At 35.9% G+C, this 22821-nt stretch overlaps 3 protein-coding genes across 4 annotated transcripts in view; 2 read left to right on the top strand and 1 right to left on the bottom strand.

Annotated features, from left to right (window-relative positions):
- Nucleotides 1-5219: 5219 nt before the first annotated feature.
- On the top strand, nt 5220-12723 carry sncga (synuclein, gamma a). 2 transcript variants are annotated; one of them, XM_065296870.1, is made up of 5 exons: nt 5220-5493; nt 9935-9976; nt 10112-10239; nt 10887-10968; nt 12212-12723. In XM_065296870.1, exons 1-4 carry the CDS (start codon nt 5373-5375, stop codon nt 10941-10943), a joined length of 348 nt encoding a protein of 115 aa, XP_065152942.1. In that variant the 5' UTR covers nt 5220-5372; the 3' UTR covers nt 10944-10968; nt 12212-12723. The 2 variants fall into 2 exon arrangements, with proteins under 2 accessions (XP_065152942.1, XP_065152941.1); XM_065296869.1 differs by having other exon boundaries at nt 5223-5493; nt 10887-10943.
- An 881-nt stretch (nt 12724-13604) lies between these two features.
- LOC135787123 (uncharacterized) lies at nt 13605-15306 on the top strand. Its single transcript, XM_065296871.1, has 3 exons — nt 13605-13761; nt 14722-14940; nt 15021-15306. Exons 1-3 carry the CDS (start codon nt 13689-13691, stop codon nt 15071-15073), a joined length of 345 nt encoding a protein of 114 aa, XP_065152943.1. The 5' UTR covers nt 13605-13688; the 3' UTR covers nt 15074-15306.
- Nucleotides 15307-15429: 123 nt separating this feature from the next.
- Nucleotides 15430-22821, bottom strand: part of glud1a (glutamate dehydrogenase 1a) — a 10201-nt gene continuing 2809 nt past the window's right edge. The window contains exons 2-13 of the mRNA XM_065296868.2: nt 22415-22495; nt 22280-22335; nt 22044-22107; nt 21362-21456; nt 20193-20372; nt 19382-19519; nt 18548-18685; nt 18375-18455; nt 18128-18251; nt 17105-17196; nt 16952-17014; nt 15430-16259 (exon numbers count right to left, since the gene is read on the bottom strand). Of these exons, the coding sequence (XP_065152940.1) occupies nt 16140-16259; nt 16952-17014; nt 17105-17196; nt 18128-18251; nt 18375-18455; nt 18548-18685; nt 19382-19519; nt 20193-20372; nt 21362-21456; nt 22044-22107; nt 22280-22335; nt 22415-22495 (1232 nt within the window). The 3' untranslated portion in view covers nt 15430-16139. The remainder of the gene's footprint in view (nt 16260-16951; nt 17015-17104; nt 17197-18127; nt 18252-18374; nt 18456-18547; nt 18686-19381; nt 19520-20192; nt 20373-21361; nt 21457-22043; nt 22108-22279; nt 22336-22414; nt 22496-22821) is intronic.

The following is a 22821-nucleotide window of genomic DNA, read 5'->3' as shown; positions in this document are numbered from 1 at the left end:
AGAGCCCCTGAGCGCGCTCAGACGCTATGAGTAATGTAACACGATCAAAACCGCGAAAATCACCGAAAAATGACAAGGATGCATCACTGAATTGATAATAGTGTACATATTAAACAGATTAAAAGACAAATAGATTATTTGACGCTTCTTAGAGGGTTGCTTGCAAAATCCATTTGGTTAAAAAAAACAAGGGGGCACGTCCCCCCTTAGTTTGAATGAGCATGACGCCTCTGGTTGGCTATAAATTAACCTGTGCTGGTGGGATGTTTCAACTAAAACTGGTGAGTTGTTTTAACTTCTATGGACATTTTTTATGTTAGCATAGTTTGTCCATGTTTTATCCAGCAGAAAAGGAAATTTTGTCAATGTACACTTTGCAGAAATTATATCCCACATAATGACCAAATACCATCCTACAGAATTTTGTGATCTCACTAAAACTGTTTCAACTTTCAAACTGATTTCAGATTTAAGGCAATGATCAAGTGAAGGCTTTATAGCACAAGCCAAACTGCATATTGAATAAGCTCCAAATATCTGTCAATATATAATATAAATTGTACACCGGTTAGCATATTGCTGTGCTGGTGCTGTTGCATAAAGAATGATGGCAAAGAGCTAACTTATCAAAAAATTGACTTTTCAGTAGAGTCACTTTATCTCTACTGTCTGTGTGTAAAATGTTTCTTGAAAAAATCCTTAGGTAAACAGCTAAAAAAGACACAATGGACATACAGTATGTGCAACAGTCTGAGGCCAATATGCCACCATTAGATTCATTGTTTTTATAGTGTTATGGAGACCATGTATTGCAGTCTTATTATTAGAATACAAGCAGAAAATACAGGACATTTAGCAGTCTTAAAAACTTTGTATTTAGTGTTATCTCCCCTTACACTTGAACAATAGAAACATGAAGTCTGGAATGAAACCCCAATATCTTCTAATCTAATGACTTCAGTTTCCTCAAAACAGTTCAAGATGTGTTTAGTGGCAGGGAGGTCAAACAAAATACTGACTTTAGCCAAAAGATCAATTTTGTTCTGAAGATTTTAGTATTTTTGTTTTTTTTTTGTGTACATATATCCTATTTTCTGTTTGTATATTAATAAAGAGGGTGAAAAATATGGATTGTCATATTGTTGTAAAACAACAAAGATGGTGTTGGCTAAGACTTCTACACTGTAGTGTATAGACTGAGTTGTCATAAAATTTGATCATTTGATCTTGGAGGAATTTAGTGATAAATGTTGTGAAGTCATAACCGATTAATCATGTTTAATCCATTAATTTCATTTCAGGCAAAAAGAAATGCTAATGACAACCTTACAGACCTGACCCAGGATAGCTGCTTCAGCTTCTGTACAGTTGCCAATGCCAATAACATACACAGGTATTTCAACACGACTTGTGATTGTCTCTAACCCTTTAGCATCATTGTGCAAATTACTTCTCTACCTTTTAGTAGCCAATCAGGAAGCCTTTAATAGCCCGTATGTATTTTGTATCATAATGAGAATAACCTCTGGCCAATTTTTTTCCAATGTGCTTGAAGAAACTCTTCTCTTAGATAATGTCTTCTTACATTGAAGATCTCAACTTTGAACAAATTCTTTAGACCAAGATTCAATGAAAAATAAAGCATGTTACCAGGCAACAGAGACTTTTGCAATTGTTTTTCAAAGTCACAACATGCCATATATTTAGGTCACTGTGTCTTTTAAAAGCATAGTTATAAAAGAGAAATTAGTAAAATGACATCAAATTCTGTCTTCAAATATAATGATCTATGATCCATTAAAATTCTTACTGTATATCAAAACATGCCTTCCATGTGGCTTATTGTTGCTTTAATATACTATAGTAATAAATGTTTGCCATTCTCATATTATATGAACCATATGCCACATTTATGGTATTAATATACTTCAAAAAACACCATGTTTTTCCATATAATTTTTTACTATGAACATATGACTATGTAACTATAAAGAGATTAATGTTATTGTATTCAAAAGGCTTGTCATCACCCCTCACCCCTTCTCCTTAGTGACAGCAGAGATGTGGTATTTGATGACAGATGGGATTTTACCCTGAATCTCAAAGCAGTTCAAGTACATGACATGTCTTAAGTCTTGGGACAACAGAGTCAGTTGCTTCACAGTAGGCCTAACAGCAGTCAGCTGATCAATGGCCTCACCACACGCGCCATGCATGCTCAAGTCGAGCACACATGAAGAGGCTCGCACCTGATGAGAAGCACAGCGTCACGTCTAGGACAACTGACAGCTATGGAACCGTGGACAGACGCCACCCGCAGATGTGTGAGCCCCTTAAGGTTAGAATCCACATATCTTCACCAGAGTTGTAGCTTACCACCATCCAAATTGCCCACTTTCTTTGCACACCTTCAGTGAAGCCTTATTTGTAAAAATTGTTGCTGTTTTAGACACAGGTTGAGACTATTTTCCTCTTCTGTTTGAAGATATCTTACAACGTTGTTTATTCAAGAGCAAATTCACGACTGTCAGCATTTGCCACAGAATTGTTTACAAATACAACACATGGCCATGCCACCCGGCGGTTTAAGGGAAACTACCGCTTTTTGACAGAATTTACCGGTATTTTGGTACGGATGTGTGAATGATTTTCACACATCAGCACATTACTGTATTTAGTGGTACAGCCATTCTGGTAAATGTATGGTAATATATGTCAGACCTTTCAAAATCCCAAAAGCAGAAATGTGAACAAGAAATTGAATGAAAAATGGTGTTAAAGCGATACTCCATCCAAATATCAAAATTCCCTACTGCATTACCAGCATAAATCCCAACATATGCTGGTCTTGACCAGCATGGGATGCTGGTATGCTAATGACCATGCTGGTGGTATAGACCATTTCAAAAGATGTAAACAACACTGGTCCAGAAGCACTTCCTGTTTCAGTTTGTGACTGTTTTTTTATTTCACACATATATAATTATCTTTAAGATGTTTTTCTCAGTTCTATGTGTTCTGTTGGTTGTATTTTATCCCAACGTTTATCTAGTGTTAAAAAACTGAAACAGGAAGTGCTTCTGGACCAGTGTTGTTTACATCTTTTGAAATGGTCTATAACACCATAATGGTAGAAAACAGGGATCAGGTAACAACTTCTGCCTTTGAAGCCCAAAAAAGTGCATCCATCCTATTATTTACAGAAGTTATCGCCTCCAATGGATCACTTAATTTATTTCTGCTTGGAAGAGCAAGCCCTGCTGGAAAAAACAGTATAGACCAGCATACAGTAGCCTAATTCCCATGCTGGTCAATGCTGATTTGCTAGTTTAGTTGGGGGTCACCAGCATACCAGCACCAAAACACAACATATGCTGGTCTTGCTGTTTTTTTAGCAGGGAGGACATTAACTAAAATAACTCCAAAGGTTTTGTCTAAAAGATGATTACTTGAAGGTGAGTAAATCATGGGGTAAATGTGATATTTGGCTGGAGTTTCCCTTTAATATAACATAATATTTGCTTGATTAGCATTTAAAATATCATAATGTTCAAATATTAAAGCTGTCATTTCTGTAGAGAGATAATGGTTGTGTGGTTACTGTGGTTATAATACAAATACTTGAAAAAATTGAACTTTTGTTGTTGAGGTTCATGAGTTCGCATTAATATGTAATCGATAGGGAATGAGATAAAGCATATTTGGCATGCTGTCCGAGGAAAGGGCTCCCAGCTCTGAATTTTAGCCCGAACCCAGAGTACTCCCCACTCTTTAATTGGGATGAATAAAACTAGATGAGAGTTAGGTGATAGGGTGGAGGAGGGATGCTGCAAAAAAATCTGTCATGGGACAGAGGTGAGGGACTGCTATTTATCGGCACCTCTTTGCGTTGATTGGTTGGATCACATGACCATGCTCCTCCCGAACTTAGTTAAATAAACTTAATTTAAAACTATACGGTTCATTTTTATACCCGTAAGAAACAAAAGAGCAAATGATGCTTGTGACAGAATAAAAAACATCAATGGGTAATGTTGATGAATGTTGTTAGGAAAAAAAACAAGTAGAACCAAAGTTTCATTCAGTTTTAATGCGATCAATATCCCTATTACTGGGTGCAAAACACTCAATCTTCAAAGCGTAAAAAGCCTTTTGTCAGCTGACGAATGACATTAAATGAGTGCTGAGCCTAAACAAATATCCTTTCAATATCACTTTGAAGGTGATTTCAGGATGAGATATTTCACACAGTTTTGTCACAATGCCAATGATTAGTTCAATGCCGATCTGCCTACGATCTCGATTTTTCCAGCATGCCTGGATGTATCGACCCGATAGCGCTGAGATCCAAGCGGCCTCTATTAGATTACATTCCATCATTATCCTGTAAAATGCAAGGGGTTATTTTTAGATATACAGTGCAAAGGATCTAGATGGTTTGGACAGGGCGTCGCCATGCATATGGATAACAAGGTCACGTGACTACTGGTGACCTGACAGTATTTCTGCTGAGTAAGTTTTTTCAGCAATCGAGCATGCAGCTGATGAAGAGGTTGAGCAGTGTTTATGGTTGGCATACTGGCAAGATGAGTGATGACTGCATTGATGTTTTCATGATCGGTGAGGTATCTGTGTTAGCTCCCAACTCCAACTGGCAATCATTTTAGTTGATAAGCCACAACACCTGACTAATAACCAACCCATCATGATGGTTATTATGTGAAAACTATTATTAACTACACTGGGGAACTATTGGGGCATGTTGTCACAGAAAGTCACCACCCAGTGAACTGCGTCTTTTCTCCTCAATAGCAATAGCTGGAGCCAAAACGTAAGAAATATTCACAGGTGTAAGATATGTATGTAAGTGTATTATAGTGTCTGAACCTTTATTGAAGTTTATTATGGTTCATGTAAAAACATCTATCCAGTTCTAATAAATCACTGTGTGAGTGTGGACACACATGCATATGCTTTAAAATGATGCTAATGCTGAAATTGTGTATTAAAAATTAAATCAAGCAATTTGTGAATCTCATTTATTGTGGATTGCTGCAAAAAACAAAGTGAACTGAAAAGCTTTCTTATGGTGGATTTCATTTTCCGGCATTCCTCTCACCCACTTGCTATTTTACCCCTATCTCTCTCTTTCTCTCTCTCTCTCTCTCATGCACTTGACTGCGCCTCTTGTAAAGGGTGTCCCAATATGTGTGAGTACTGAGTGCCCATCCCTCTCTCAAAGGAACTGCATACAGACTCTGCCAGACGCACTTACAACACAGTTAGGCACAGAGCTGCGCACATACAGCTTGATCCATCAGTTATAAGACAACAGCCAGTTCCAGTTAAAGGACATAGAGCTCAGCTCAAGCATGGATGCACTAAAGAAGGGATTCTCCATGGCTAAGGAGGGTGTGGTGGCCGCCGCCGAGAAAACCAAGGCCGGGGTGGAAGAAGCTGCTGCCAAAACCAAGGAGGGGGTCATGTATGTGGGTATGTACAAATCCAGCTGAGGGGACAAAAGAGTGAAAAATAATTACTGTAGGTCATGACATATATATTCAATTATATTCATTTTTTAATATAGTTTTAAGTATTGTCTCTTACTTTAAGTGAAATGGGAAATCGAGGCACTTAAGGTTTTATATTTAATATTTATATTTATTTCTATTAAGTTCTCTTCTTTTATTCCTATATAGAGCTAAACCACGTGCATCATATTTTGAAACAATGCAAAACTGTATCCCACTGTACATATTAGGTCATTTTAAAGTCATTTAACTAATACATTTCAATGGGATATACTTTTCTAAAAATTGGAAAATGCATGTATAGTCAAAGCTTAACATCTTGCTTGAAGATGTATTAATGTAAGCAATAATTATTCATGACAATACCATCAACATTATTGCATCTAGTATATATTATTTTTGCTTTTAATACAGTATGTAAAAAAATGTTTGATCTTAAATAACTGAATTATTAACATTGACCTGAAAAGCAAATAAACTCCAAAGCAATAAAAAATAAATGTAGGGCATTAGCACATTATAACATGTGACTGCTGTGCTCACTGACCACAAAACAGAGCATTCAAACGCAGCACTGTCCACCTACCCGTCTCCTCTTATCAGATCACAAAACCATCTGACTGTACTCGACTACATTAGCAATGAACAACCCAGACATACAGTACAACAAAAAAGAGCCTCTTAGATTGTTTCCTGTTATTTGAGCATTTATAATCTATCCTGATCTATGACTTTCTGTATTATAATATATAGAGGAAAAAAAACAAGATAAATCCAGAAGGGAAGCAAGGAAAGAAAGCACTTTCATTTATGCCAATACATATTCAGGATGTAATCAATTGATGAGCTCTGAGTAGTCAAACCCAATACAAGGCAAACCATATCAATGCAAACCCGAATTGAAAGGTCATATTATACCAAAAGTGTAGCAAGTTAATGTTAGTGTATTTATATAAGTCCTCATCTTCTTTTTATAAGCCTTTAGATACATCAAAGCTATTAAACTACTTGTTAGTCAGTGGCAGGTGCCATTAGGTCGATGAGTAATCATTATTTTAGATTTGTTTGTCTAAGAAAGACTAAACTTTAAATCATTTAACTGAATCTAAATATCTATTCATTTTATTTGGGAGTACAGTACTGTACACTATCAGAAAAAAATGTGTAAAGCTGTCACTGTACCAAGATGTACCTTTTGGGAATGTAGATTGTAGTATTAAGCTGATTTCAAAGCTTATAGATTAAAGCCATAAAACACTAATATTGATTGATGGGCTCTTGAAAATGCACAGTAATAAATATGTTGAATTGGTTGCAAAATGTTATTGCTAAACTAATTGTCTTTAAATGTAATGTGCGTAATGTAATGCAGTAAAGTATTTTACACATCTTGTACATGACAACCTATTGTGTGAGGCAGCAAAAAAAAAGTTCTTAAAAAGTTTTTGGGTTTTGCTATAGGACTATGAATTTAAGCACACACTCCACTCTAATTCCATTTCCTTCCAGTCCACTTCACATGCTGGTCCACAGAGACCAGGGTCTGCCTGGGTCAATACACAATCTTTTATGATTCATAATGGCTCTCATTGTGTGCACACACATCAGTGATAGGATATTATCAGTATGGCATGGATAAACAATCTCTGTCTTCAGAGTGTTTAGGAAATAGCCTGTTCATTCACATAATGGGAAGGAGAGAGTAGTGAATACCTGTTTTAAAGTCACCATGAAGCGGAAGTAGCGATTGTCTTATTTTCCCTGTGGTGAAGTATATCCGAGTGAACAGGCTTCTGAAATGAAAAAGGCATGAAAATCTGTGACGTTATGTGGACTTACCCATTTGAATAATTCTGAATTTCCAAAAAAAAATTAAGGCAGGGCTAGACTTAAAATTCATCCATTTGAGAACTGATTGGATCAGTTCGGTTGTGTTGCTCTTTGCTAATTGCAGCAATCTTCTCCTTGACCCCGCCCACCTGCCATACCATATGACTGAAAGTAAAGAGAGATCTGCATTTTTGATTAAAGATTATAAGGGCACTTTTTTAAATAATGAAGCTCACAGATAAGTCATTTGTAAAAAAAAAAACACTATTGTGTTTTTCATTTCAATTTCATTGCGACTCAGTGCCACAGCATGCTATAAGTGAGTGAATAAGAAAGCACATGTCTGTTATTTTGAATGCTCACAAATAGTTATTTAGTTTCATATGGTCACACAGGTTAAGTATTAGTTACAAACAGGGTCTTTACCGGTCAGTACACTTTCAGAAAAAATGGTTACTGGGGCAGTACCCTTTAAAAGGTCCATTTAGGTACACATATGTATACATTTGGTACCACAATGTACATTTCAGGTCTTTATATGCACTCTGTGGTACCAATATGTACTTCTAAGAGACTAATATGAACTTTTTAGGTACAAAGGTGTAATTTTTGAAAGGGTGCTGCCCCAGCGACAGCTAGGGATTATTTTTTTACCATCTTTTCTGACGGTCTACACAACCAATGCAATGGTACTGCACAGTTTGCCAAATATTGTTTGTTGATCTCAAATTAATGAATCTGAGAAAATGCATTAAACACTAAGTTAATGAGATAACGTTCAGCTGGTCCACATTAAAATGTATTAATTAAACTGAAAATGTAATGTTTTATATCATAAAGTTTAATATTTTAATGGTTTTGTGATCTAAGCATGTTTGCTATTTTTATGTTTGTAAGAATGCTTTTTTAATGTAATATTTAATATTAATAAGGCCAGGACAAAAAAGCAATACAATACATAACATAAGATCCCCGTTTCATATTCCTGTCCACCAATAGCCAGAAAAGGACTAAAGACCCCTGGGTCAGATGTTAGGTAGACAGAGGTAAAGAGACCTTTAACCAAAAACTCTTACAATAGATATGCCATATTGTATTCAGAAAAACCAGGAGTATCTGACTGTACAGAAAAATATTTACATATAAATACATATATACATTTCAATATAGCCTATTAATGATTAGCAAAATCCCTTAAAATTATCTTTATAGGGCTGTGGCTGATCACATAGGATTGCCAATTTATTTTTATTGCATTACATAACACCAATTTAATCATTATATAACACCAATTTAATAGTGTGAGGATGGTTCAGATTAATGGAGTTTGATATAGATCAGAAATGTGATTCTCTCACATGGGCTCAGGGTCCTATATAATCTATACACAACTATATTTAGTACATCACAGTCTCCTCCCTTTAACTCAGTGGCAGGCTGCAGCCGTAGGGATGTTTTATGCCCCGTCACGTAATCACAGATGCTTGTGAGGTGACATCATATTGCAGCAATGGCTGGTCAGCGGTAATATAATAAATTTATTGATTGTGACATAAATAACTTAAGAATGCAAGCATATGTGTTTGTGTTGCAAGCAGCAGACAAGCCCTTAAGAATGTACATCTCTTGATAGTAAATCAGCTCTTTGTCCATAGCAGAGACAATGTAATGCCTCTGTTTGTGTGTTTTTGTTTTGCTCTGTGTGTGTGTATGTTGGGGTCATTGCTGTGGGGTCATAGGAAGAAACAGAGCTCATGCTTGTTCTACTGGATACTTGTGTGACAGAGATTCAATGCTAAAGATGCCAGCAGGGCCTTTCAAAAGCCAGAGTGGTTTTTTCCACTGTTGGCTGGGTTAGCATGCAGAATGCATCTGAGAGAAGATGGAGATTCTGGATCGCTGTTGCTTAATAGCACTTAGTGTTTCCAATCAACAGCCTATACACTGACTGGAGATCAGAGACATTTGACCAGTTATGTTGTAGATTCTCTTGGGGTATGGAGATAGCTGGACCTTGTTCTGGAGTTCTTCAACTTTTTTCAAGCCAAGGATTCCTTAATTGATAGAGAGGAGGAGCAAGGACCCCAGTATATGTATCAAATTAAGACTGGATTTACATTCTTTGTTATCATGGTTACGTTACAAATATATAAAATTATATATTTTTTGTATACACTGATACATAACGTTAACATACTTCGTAAAATTTTACATTTACTGAATAGAATTTAACCGGGAACCTTCATTTGAATCAAGCTTTTGTTTGATGCCTAATTTCATTTTTTCCCAAAAAATAATTTTGATTTCAAACATATTTAAAAGGACCCCCAGTATTACCACCATGGACTCCCAAGGTGTCCCAGACCCCCTCTTGAAGACCCATGCTATATAGATCATGTGACAGAACAGGCACCAGAGCTGAGAGCATCAATTGACAAGCAAATGTCTAAAAATAAGGAAACCGTGTTACAAAATTATTTGAAAAGTTCAAAGCTTGTGGAAAAGCATTTCTTACTCTTGTGAATGTTTGTAATAAATTATTCTTGTAATACATACCTGTTTGTTTTTGATAGGCACAAAGACAAAAGAAGGTGTTGTGACAGGTGTGAACACAGGTAAAAAAAAATAGAAATTTACATTTTAAATTTTTACACCCTAAACCCATATAAAAATCCACTTTGAATCATACATTCTAGTATTGTCCTATGTATCTATATCTATAATCTATATTGTATCTATGTTGTACCTAGTTGCTCATAAAACAACAGAGCAGGCGAATCTTGTGGGTGAGACCGCTGTAGCCGGAGCCAATCAGGTGTCAGAAAAGACAGTGGAAGGACTGGAGACTGTGGTTACATCTGCTGGCCTGGTCAAACAGGTGGGCAAAAGAGATTATTAATATTACTAAACACCATCAAAATTGAACGTGCATTGATGCCTTAAAGGGTGCACTGTATAATTGTTATTTAAATAGACATTATTTAAGCCAGAAAATATTTTAAGGGTTTTATTGTCTTTTTATTGTTTTTTTCCTTTTGCTTTGATGACTGTGCTTCCATTTACTTGTTCTTCTTACCCAATCATAAACAGGATGAGCTGGAGAACACTGAGGTGCTTATGCATGCATATAAACAAATGCATGCATGCAGTTAAAGCATGCGCTCATCCACGTAAAACATCAAACTTATCAACATCATCGATTAATCTCTCTTATTCAACACATCAAACGAAACACTAACAAATACTTATTATGAAATGTATTAAATTCATTCATATCTTCACTTGAATGCAAACTATATGCTACATTGTTATGTCTCCTCAGTTCAGTTTTTTTTTAAATCAGCAACATAAATGAATTTGACACATTGCAAATTAAGATCATCATTTTACCTCAGATACTATGAAATCTCCCAAACAACACCACACCCAAACAGATGTTAATGTGGGAGATCATTCCAAAATGTACCTTAATAAGCGAGGCAAGGATAAACACTCTTTCACAGCTGAATGTCTTTCTGCCGCCAGGGGGAGCTCTCGAAGACAGAGGGAACTGAAGAGCAGCCTGCAGACGCTGGACAATAGGTAAGAACACGAGGAAAGATGGATGGTGACCCAGTCAGTGAAAAGTTAGCTTAAATGTTTTTTTTTTTTGTAAATAACTGGTTTCTACATAAAATCATACTACATACCTAATGTAAAGAACATTATGTGAAAAATAACCTAGATATTCTTGACTGGGTAAGACTTTAGCACTTAGTTATTTCACAGACAGGGTCACATACTTAGAATAGCATACTACCATGCTACTCTTACTATTGCTGCAGTACATAGTATGTGTGCAAAGCATGCAAACTTTCTATTTGAATGGAATACCTAAATGATTAAATGCAAGAAATCTGCAGTATGCAACAGTGCTTACAAAATAGTGTATCCCACAATGCATCACACTTGACTGGACCTTTTATTTCTAGTGTTAACATTCCAGTGTTCAGAATGGAATTCTAGCCTACAGTAATGTAGTAGGTCTCAGTGTGAATACTCTGTATAGTACTGCATATCTAGCTAAATGTATATGAAACAGTGATTTAAATGGTTTATTGAGCAGCATAAAAATTGCACAATTTACATTTACATAATTTTTTATGAATGCTTATAACTTAAAAGGGGTTGTGCTGTAGACCTATCATGGAATAAGCTGTGATTTATTCACACATACAGCAGCACTAGGCTTAAGTTACATTTTATAAAACATTTGGCACAAAGCCCTAAAAATATGTAAAAATGCAACTTTCACATAGTCAAATTTATAAAAGCCTTTCATATCAAAATTGCAATAAAACAGCTATTGACCAATCAAAATCAAGGACTGGAACAAACCTAGCCAGCATTAAGAGGCATATATTCCTCATTAGAATCAGCGATACTGTGATGATGTTATGAGTCAAAAAAGCTGCAACTGAAAACTGCAGCATTTTTATTCAAAGCAAATCTTTTGGAGTGACTCAGACTTCAGGTACCGCATGTTTAAGCAGTGCTTGCATTAGTTTTGAGGGTTTTTTATTAATAGTTTGAATGTACTTATTTATTCTCACTTGACAATATCTACTGGTCACTTTTATGTGAATTTACTGACTTGTCAGATCATTTTTATTTATTACAACACACTACAGTATGTGAGAGCAATTCAGCCTATGTAAGAATTATTAAAAAATATTAAAAATAAATAAATAAATTCAATTTTATTTATATATCACTTATATATTCAAATTGTTCAAAAATGAAATAGATGTAAAATATAGACCTTTAAAAATATATTTTACCATGTATTTTATCTTTCTTTTCCATTTCAGGCTGATGTTAGGATGCGCATCCCCCATGATGCTCTGCTTTCTGCCTAAGAGGAGAGAGTTTATCTGCTGCCGCCAATGCCTGAATGTTATCAATGCTAGACCTCAGATTGATACAAACTAATACCCAATTCCTTAAAAAAACAATAAAACCCATAACCCATCTTCTGCTTACCTCAGTTTCACCACTTCTTTCACATAGATAGAGATACACGGTATAGAAATACTCATGTATTAACACTTTATTATTTAGCTATGCAAGATTAATGTTAAGTGTGCAATGTGCATTATCACCTCATATGGGCAAATATTACATGTACGATCAGTACATTCTACATAACTTACAAAATCTCCAAATTCTATCAAGATAGCTTTCTGGATTTGTTCATGATGTCTGTGGAAATAATGCATGTCATGTTAAGGATTCTCATTTTAACCCATCATTTGATTGACTTCTTAAACACTTTGTTTTAAATTCTCCATATGTAATAAATTCAGTTTTGTGAAAAACAAAATCGTATTCTCATGTTTATCACATTCTTTGCTGGTTATCAAAGGTTAACAAATCCAGTCTCCATGAACCCAGTATCTATAAACTAAGCAAGTAGCAAAAACAACAGAAATACCAACTTACCAAGGTATCTTTTTTTACATTAAATATTACATGAAACAGGACAAGCTCCACCCTAAATTCTGCGAAACAATAAATACTTAAAACAGGGGAAACATTAAGACAAGCACACCCTTCTCAACCGAGAACACCCCTCCCTCTCTTCACCTCCCTGTTCTTGGCACGCCCGCATATGTAATTGAATGTGCATCTTACCGAATAACAAAGATTGCTTGAAACCAATTTGCCCATTAAGATTCACTGAAAGCACTATGCCTCTGTTTAAAGGTCATACTTTACAAGGCTTCATAGTCTTTAATTTATGTACAGTATGAGATTTTATATCACAGTCATCCAACCTTTGGTACATTCCAGCTATGGGAGGAAACAGAAAAGCCCACTGGCTCAGAGGAAAGCCATGTACACCAAAATATAAACAATCCAATTGATGTCGATGGTAACTACAAAATTCACAAAAGCAGGAACTATGTGACCACTGCTTCTTGGTTTCTTTTAAATTGAGGGAAAACTTTAAGATTTAACAGTACCAGAAGTAAAATTATACATTAATAAACAAGGCTGTAAACAAAATAAATGAAAAGCAAATATCCCACCAATGGGGGAAAGATGATTTTGATTTGAACAGTGTAAGGTTTATACTGAAACCTTGACTGATGATGGGTCAGGAAACCAGGTAAACCAGTAAAGCAAGCTTGAGTTCATTCTGTTCAACATCTTTCTGCTCCACCCTGGGTAAAGCAGCAGCCTATAGGCACATTCATCCCTGACGTACTTTCACTGAGCGCCAGCCCTAATAAAACTGCATGCCCAAAACACTTCTGTCACAACCGAGGACTATACTGTACAAACATGTCTTTCCTTTCAGGATTTTTGGGTAATAAAGCAGCAGACTCATTTGTCGACCAGGCTGTGGACAAAGCAGGTAAATTCCTTAAAGAAACCTGAAATCTGTTTTTGTGTGGAAAGTTCTTTCTTCTTTTGTACTTTCTACGCCACTTGGTGTCATCTTGTAGCCAAAAGTTCAACAGTCACTAGGGAAGATTTTGTGTTTATATTTTGTGATTTTTGCTGAGAGAATAAGGATAGAAACTATTCGTAGCGTACATGTTTATACATGAAAAACACCCATTGTTGAACACGCTGAGGCAAATGTAATTTCAACATTTACACGCATCTGTGATTTTACAAGAGTTTTCCATCTATTTGACCTGTCTTAAAGGTTTAGTTTGTTCAAAAATGAAATTTATGTCATCATTTACTTACCCCCATGTTGTTCTAATCCTGTATGAGTCTCTCTATTCTGTTGAACACAAAAGAAGATATTTTGATAGATGACTGTATGCACAGAGTTGACACTGACTTCTATAGTAGGCCTATTAGTTTTTATATGAAAGTTAATGTGTACCATCGACTGTTTGTTTACCATTGTTTATCAAAATATCTTTTGTGTTTAACTGAAGAAAGAAACTCATACAGGTTTGTAACAACATGATATTATATTATGACAGAATTTTCATTTTTGGGTGAACGGTCGCTTAAACAGGCTGAGTAAGGCCATGTCAAATATTAAAAACAATTTAAGCATGGATTTCATAGACAGGGTCACATACAGGATGATTGCAGTGTTTGTTTGTTTGAAAGTAGCCACTAGACATGCAGTATTTTTTAAGAATGCAGTTAGTCCAGTCATGCAACTTGAAGACCTTATAAGGAGTAGGGCCAGAATGAGTCTTTCACGGAAGCACATATCCATGTATTTCACAGGAGAAATCTTTTTTTAGGATGCCATGTTTAGATTAGAAAACTTGTGATGAGCTGTGATGTATAAAACTAAATAAACAATTTTGATAGAATCTGATCATGTTTCTATTCAACTCCCCAGCTGCTGTAGCAAAAAAGAAGGTAAAGGAAAAATTTGGCGGAAAAAAGCAAGAGGATCAGACAGGGGGCATGGGAGGTCTTTTCCCATCTGAGGGGGAGAAGAAGCCAAAGCAAAAGGGAGGTGGGTTGTTTGGTGGTCTTCTTAATGCAGAACAAGGAGCACCGCAAAACCCACCAGCAGCACAAAACCCACCAGCAGCACAGGCCAGTGCAGGCGCCGGTAAGTTTCATTGACAGCACTCATAATGTAAAGCCACAGGAACAAAATATGAAACTTATTTTTATTTTGTGTTTGATCAGGTTTCGATGATGCGTTGGACGATCTAGCTAATGAGTTTGCGTCACAGAACTGAAAAGGAAAAACTTTTGGGTTAAGTTCTGCAGCCAGACCTCTGTCTAACACCAGCATCATTGTAGAGAGTCATGGACGGACTTGAACTACATAAAAGCATATTTAATTTGTTATTTTTGTAAATAGTTTTAAGAGACATCGGTCTCTTTTTTTAGCAGGACCACTACGTTAACTGTTACAAACTATGCATATTACATTCATGTTAGTTGTTAATAAATGAAGTTTTCAATATCATGTGATATTATGATATGTAAAGTGTGTACTAATAACAAAATGCCCAATGAGCACCGCCTTTGTATTGTATTATATAATAGACTAGATTTCACAAAACAACAAAACCTAAATAATCTGGTATAATTAAATGACACACATTTTTATTTACATTTTATTAGTTTTAAACAATATGAGGCCATACAAAGTCTCTTCATATTAATATAGTGATGAAAATAAACATTTGTTTCCAAAAATACGCCCTAGCATTTGTATATAAACAAATTGAATTAATTTACCAATAAGGTCCAGGCCACAATTTAAATGCAAGCCTTATCAAGGGAAACTGTTCAAAGAGCAGCAAAACCAAGTGCAATATTTTGGTAACCAAGAAAATAGCATGAGATTCATCCTGAATCACTTTCTTGGCCATATTTATATCAAAATGGGACAAAAATAACCATTAACTAAATTGTATAAACTGGTATTAGAAACTACAGTCACGTGTAAAGTGGTTAAAAATGATGCTGTGACTTTAAAGCATAAATGTTTATATGTAGTAACTGCTTAATACCAGCCCAGAAGAAAACCCTATAAGGCATCTATAAAATAAGGATTTTGGGTTTTCCTGCTGTGCAAAGACATAAAGTGAATTAAAGGGACTCTGGCTTTAAGTTTTTTTTAAAAGCTATGAATATTTAAAAAGATGCACTAAATGAGACTTGTGAAATTGCATATCAATAACCACATGCATAAATGATAAGACATAAATGTTTTGATGTATAAAATGTAAACGTGAGAAGCCGAGAGGTTATTGATACATCTCAGGTCTGCGTGAACCAACTGAATTGTACAGTCTATGTGAAGGTAAGGCCTGCGTCGTGATACACTTTGAAGACTTTTTCAATGGCATTGACATAAGCAGCTGTCCTGAGGTCCAGCCCAAGGTTATACTTGTTGGCAGTGCGCATGATTTGCTACAAGGAAAAGAAATGAATCATGTGAATAAATGGAGCAATCCTAAAGCATCACTTCATAAATCAAACTAGCTTACATAGAAAACACGTAGCATTGAGAAAATCCTCCTCTTGCTGATTCATGTCAACACAATACACATCTTTTGGGTGTGGTGAAGAATAAGGAATTCAAAATGGATTTGCATTCTCAGAAACACGTGATTGAAAGCAACAATAGTAACTAGGTGTGTACAGGTTTGTGTCAGTGTTTAGAAGACATGGATCATGTTGAGGGCAAAGGTATTACACTACAACTATAATGACAAAAAAACAAATAGAGAGAGATACCCAACTACACAGAATTGTATATCATAAACACACACACCCTGAAATATGAGTGGACTGGTATAGCATGTTAGGAACACCACTCGCTTAACATTTTTATTAATTGACTTACTATAACGTTAAACATATACACTGAAAAAAAATAATTAATTTAATTTACAATTTTTTTCAAGGTAAGTGGTCACAATCAATTTATTTTAGCTATATTTAAAGCAAATATTTTTTTAGAAAAACAATAGAGCTTAAATAAATGGATTGCAACACTTACCTTAAAAAAATTGAGTAAACGGAATTAATATTTTTTTTCAGTATGTAATAAAAAAATTATAAGTAATAAAAATTTTATACAAAGGAAAATATTTACTTACTCTGGCAGATCGCTCCATTGTGTAAGCCAATCCAGAATGCACAATGTCCTTTTCAGAAGCTCCCTACCAAAAATTAAAATTTGCTTAGACATGTCCAGTAATAAAAAAATTTTTATTAGATGTGTGTTTGTACACGCGTGTATGTCTACTCACAGCAATCCTTTCTTGAAATTCAGAGGTGGGCACGATAGGAATGGCTCCACCGTGTTTGCCAAACTTTCTTTCGACACTCTCCTGGACAGACACTGCCAAATGAACACATTAGACCCCATTAGCAATAACCAGACTACAATCTCAGTGTTTCCTAATATTTAGCGAAAATCTGCGATTGATTTAGTTACACGTCTTACGAAGGGCACAATAAAAATGGTGATGCACTGTACCTACTGTTTACAAGAATACAATGAAATGCACATTGCTTTGACTACATAAGAAAATGCTCAGTAAATGCATAAACAACCAACAGAGTGATTTACCTTGCTTACACGTGGAACAAACACTGAGCCAAACACTGCATTATTATTAACAATTTTACCAATATAAGTATTAACAATATAAGTAATTTACTGTTTATTAGGAGATGCAGCCTTTGAAGTGAACAACAAAAGATAGACAGCACCCCCTTCCTCCTTTTTTAAAATGACAGACCCAAACATTTTGGTAACAATTAGCATTAACATTTAGCACTTAGCCCATTTTTGGGTTGCAACATGCAGAATGGACAGGCAGTATTGACCGGGTCAGTCAGTATGTCCCTGTTACTGGCTTCCTCTGTGCTCGTTTCCAAGAACAACTGTACCATGTGACTAGCAATAATGTACAGGGTTATTCCGGGCCAGCCAGATGAAAGAGGGGATAAAGCAATTGTTTGTGTTTGTGTGCATTTGTGTGTGTTAAAGGAGGTCACAGAGTACACCAATCACATGTCGCTTGCGCGAACAGAATAAACAAAGCAAACAAAAAATACATCAACCAATTATTCAAGTCTGTCTCTACCATCAACATAATGTAGAACAATATACTGTACTGAAAAACAGGTCCTTCCAGATAAGAGACATATATGATCTTGTATCAGTACCAGCATTATTAGATTTGCAAACAAACACACCATATTTGGTATGGAAATATAACAGCAAAATATATTACAGTCACATAATGCCTTCGTAATGGACTTACTAAGGAGATGGTAGTTTGAGTCTCTTTCATATTTGAAGGTCAGTCTGCCATAGCTGACATGATTAAGATTCTTAAGCCACTCGAAGTAGGAGACGGTCACACCTCCAGCATTCAGGTACATATCCTATGCGTGCATATGAAACACATGCAATAAGTTGGCCTGACAAAAAATTTATTGGCTGAAATAAAAATTACAAAATGTTTTGTGACCGAAATTAACAAAAAAATATTTTATAAAGTGACTTACAGGAATCACCATGATATTTCTCTCTAGGAATATCCTGTCTGCCTCTGGCGTGGTGGGGCCATTGGCTCCCTCAGCGATGATCTGTCAATCAATACCCACACAACACATAATCAATGACTGAAAAAACCCACTAAAAGCACTTTTGGTATGGATGACTCTGTCAGACGTCTGACCTTAGCTTTAACATTGTGGGCATTTTTCTTTGTAAGCTGCTTTTCACTTGCAGCAGGAATCAGGATATCGCATTCGGCTTCCAAGATGCTGCCTTCATAGGGAGTGGCGTTGGGGAAGCCGACAATAGTGCCGTTGGCCTGGAGTATGTATAAAAAAAGATATTTCATAGTAGTTGGGCTACTGCAAAGCCTCAATAAAATCTTCAGACGTTTTCACATTTCCACTGCCTGGGATAGGAGGAAACGTACTTATTCACTGCAGTACTGTTTATTGACCACAAGATGGGTGTCTTGCGGTAAAGATTTTTCAATGCTCATGCATGACTCAGGGTTTCCTTAACATCATAATGCAGTGGTTCTAAAACTTTTTATTGTGCGGCCCCCCTTGTGTACGGTGCATTCCTTGGCGGCCCCCCAAAGAAAATTTATTACAATTGATTCTAAAACTTAACATTTTAATTAGACAAAACACAAATTAGTGCTGTTGGTTAAAAGCCTTATTTTTTAGGTTTAATTACACAGAATTTATGATTTGAATTAATGTATGTTATAAAACGTCATAAAACTGGGGCCCCCAGCACCATCTTGCAGCCCCCCCTGGGGCTCCCCCCTCCAGTTGGAGAACCACTGTCATAATGCATTTGGATACGCTTTAATCCAAAGCAATTTACGGTGCATTCATGCTATACATTTAATCAGTATTTGTGTACATTGGCAATTGAACCAATGGCACAATACTCAACTAATTAAGGTACAGGAACTATATGAACATCGCATTTAAAATGTTGCATGTGCATTTAATTAGTAGTGCCAAGTGAATGGGTTTACACCGACCAGTTTGTAGTCCTCTAGCTCCTTGGGATCGATTCCGCTTGGGTTCCAGATGCTTCCGTCCACTTCTCCCACACCAACACACTTTGCTCCGAAGCGATGTAGATAACGCATGGAGTGTAGGCCCACATTACCAAAGCCCTGCCAAAAAAAATATATGAGACATCCTGTCAACAGAGCACCACCTTATGTTAACTATAGACAGTATAGAAAAGTCTGGAATCACAATAATATTTTATTTTTAAACCTTTGTCAAACATTTCCAAACAAAAAATTATCAGGTTTAGTATTCTACAAAATGAAGCAGAAACTTGGTATTAGGATTTGGCATTATTTGCAAATGTAAGCAAATGTGCCATTGACCACTTCCCTGCTTTCCCTAATGCATTACATAAATAGTAGTACTACATTTACATGTATGAATTTATCAGATATACCTTTATCCAGTTACAGTGCATTCAAGCTATATATTTTTCAGTAACAATATTTTCTTCGTTTTCAAAGTTAGATGTAAAAGAGGTTTCACAAGTCAAGTCACTTTAAATGTTCCTTACAAATATTTATCAAGCTTCTAGCAAACACTAAATATCCTTAAGTAAGCAAAGTCAGAATGACCCATGTCAGCATACACTAAGTGCTGAGACAGTACAGTCTGATGTCTGTCACCAACACAGAGCACTATTTCAAGGATGGATATAGTACCAAGCAGACAGTATGCTTTACACAAGCATCCTAAATACATATAGCTACAAACCAAAGTTTCAGTTAGTTAGACAAAGATCAAATGCAAAATAAATAAATCACATGCACAAACCTGAATGACAAACGTCTTGTCCCCAAAGCCAGGATTCATTTTCAGCTGGCTCATGTAGGAAGCCTCATTGACAAAGTTTTCAATGCCATGAAACACGCCACGACCAGTGGCAGATATACGGCCATGAATGCCACCCTGACTGATGGGCTTCCCTGTTACACAGGCATGAGCATTGATGTCCTACAAAAAAAAAAGAGAGAAATCAAGAAAAAGTTTCTTTTACAACCATTTTGAATGACAAAAACTATGCATTTGTGTTAAATGCGAAAGATGTAACCCACAACAGTAAACAAGGATGCTGACAGTGACAGGATGTTATATACTTGTATCTCTCATATTCGTTCATTTCTTTGGCTACAGGACAGCTTGCAAACAGAACAGAACATCACGGCTATCCAGACAAAACAACTTTGAGCCATGGGAGGACAGACTGTATTGAAAAAGTCTGTCAGCAGAGAAGAAATACAAGGGCGCTTTGTTCTTCTAGTCTCATTAATGCCATGCACTATGTCAGGAACAGTCAAGGATCTGGCACGGAGTCACAAACACAGTGACAATTATTGTGAGATACCCTCCATTACTTTTTAACAAGAGCGATATATATATCAAAATGAAAACCTAATTGTAGGATGAATTTATAAGCCAACTGCTACTGTTCAAACACTAATGTTGCTGACTTTAAAGGTTAACAGGTTACATGTTGGCATTAATGAACTGCCCTGGTAATATGATAAGGTCATTTATCAGAGGACAAGGTTTTATATCAAAGGAAAAACTGTAAAAGAAGCATCAGAAGAATAACAAAGCTGCTGGTGCTGCTTGTGAATAAAAAAGTTGCAAAAAAGCTGCTTGTGAATAGTTTAGCTTGAAAGAGAGATCTAATGAACAAATATGTGGTTGTAATAATTTACAATTGAAAGATAAATTGAAGTGTTTTTCTATACTTGTGTAATGTATTTCTATCATCTGGCATGGTAAATATAATTTAAGCTTTAATTACCCAACAGCATTATAACATCACTAGTTCCCAGTTCAATTAAAAATTTACATACGTTAATAAGTAAATAATGCCAGTTAATGAATCTGTAATTAAAGTAGGTGTTGGAGTGTTTGACATGTTTTTCTATACGTTTTGCACAAGCAAATCATTGTGTGTGCCCTAAACTTACATGGTGGCCCATAGTGTTTGCATAAGTGTCTGCAATCCAGGACATTTCCCTTTCTCCTGTACTCATGTCTGGGGCTGGAACGTCAATGCCAGGCCCTGATACAGGAAACAGAAATGAGATTTTAATGTGCCAACCATCCCCTCCCCTTTTCCATGACATTTACTAAAATGTTGCTTTTAGTACAAGCATTTGGATTAACACCTCTCTGTCAATATTACTGTATTGACAGAGAGCAGGAAATGGTAAACCAGTACAGATCTCTAAACACAACTTACTGACTGAAGGAATGTTGGCTCAAACACAGTGTACTGTGATCTTATGTCATCTAAATACAAGTTATCTGGCATTAGAGCCTAAACATTAAATTAACTTGTAATGTAGTGGTGGTTCAATAGCAGGTTTGTATAGCAGTGGTTTAGTATTTCCTGACTATTGTTCCTGAGCATGGCTTTGATGTGATGTGTTTAACCTGTAATTACCCTGTATAAGAAGTCAAACGCTTTTTGAAACAGCAGCTTTTGATGGACAACTGTTTTTCCAGTACGATCAACAGTAACAAAAAACTTCCTTTGTACCCTCTACATTTTCCACATGATATGCCTATATATGCCAGTGGCGTGCGGTTAATGTAAGCTGAGAATGCTCTGCTTACCCAACCAATTTGTGGACTCTCATAACTCACCAATGAAGCCTTTTTTAGCCAGCTCAATAGTAAACCTTCTTGTAATTTTCTCCAATTCGTTGTCCTGCAAGTAAACAGAAAGTAATGTTTAAACAAATCACGAGTCCTTAAAGGGAAGTGAATCTGGGAAATGCAACCTGGAAGACTTAACTAGCAAAATGTGAATGTACTATAGCCCTGATTATAGTATAAATTTAAATCTAAAGATTTACTGTCATCTATGAAAAAATACTTACGGAGTAATTCTTTGGGTTAATTTTCACACCAGCTTTAGCTCCTCCAAAAGGCACGTCTATTGAACGAGCACAATTCATGTAGAAATAATAAAACCCATAGATGTATACATTAAGAAACTCAAACACACAACTTACCTACAACTGCACATTTGTATGTCATTAGTGAGGCGAGAGCTTTCACCTCATCGACTGACACTTCAGTGCTGTAGCGGATACCTGGAAACACAGAAGCACTGTAAATTCCTTATCAATCTGCCTTATGAAGCATGAACAGGAAACATTTATTAAGTTTACTACCAATTAAAGGTAAGAGAAATGTTCCTGAATCCTGACCCCAATAACCATGTTAACAACCTTTTTCGAATACTTACATCTACATGTGATGTAGAATAAAACAGAGGAAGAATATCTTGATTCTGATAGGTAAGCTGGTGGGATTGAATTCTTGTAAAATTAACCCAGATTCCACACAGGGTGGTGAAGTCTTATAACCTAAAAACAGTAGTTCTTATGACATTTTATAAAATGCATTAATTCATAAT

This window comes from Paramisgurnus dabryanus, chromosome 20 (assembly GCF_030506205.2).
Source record: "Paramisgurnus dabryanus chromosome 20, PD_genome_1.1, whole genome shotgun sequence".
In the NCBI taxonomy this organism is placed as follows: domain Eukaryota; kingdom Metazoa; phylum Chordata; class Actinopteri; order Cypriniformes; family Cobitidae; genus Paramisgurnus; species Paramisgurnus dabryanus.
This window is presented reverse-complemented; position numbering and strand designations above follow the sequence as displayed.

Coding starts and splice junctions, on each gene's coding strand:
- sncga (XM_065296870.1), top strand. CDS start 5,373: ATGGATGCACTAAAGAAGGGATTCTCCATGGCTAAGGAGGGTGTGGTG. Junction 5,494..9,934: donor GGAGGGGGTCATGTATGTGG/GTATGTACAAAT, acceptor TGTTTTTGATAG/GCACAAAGACAAAAGAAGGT. Junction 10,240..10,886: donor CTGCTGGCCTGGTCAAACAG/GTGGGCAAAAGA, acceptor TTCTGCCGCCAG/GGGGAGCTCTCGAAGACAGA.
- LOC135787123 (XM_065296871.1), top strand. CDS start 13,689: ATGTCTTTCCTTTCAGGATTTTTGGGTAATAAAGCAGCAGACTCATTT. Junction 13,762..14,721: donor CCAGGCTGTGGACAAAGCAG/GTAAATTCCTTA, acceptor TCAACTCCCCAG/CTGCTGTAGCAAAAAAGAAG. Junction 14,941..15,020: donor ACAGGCCAGTGCAGGCGCCG/GTAAGTTTCATT, acceptor GTGTTTGATCAG/GTTTCGATGATGCGTTGGAC.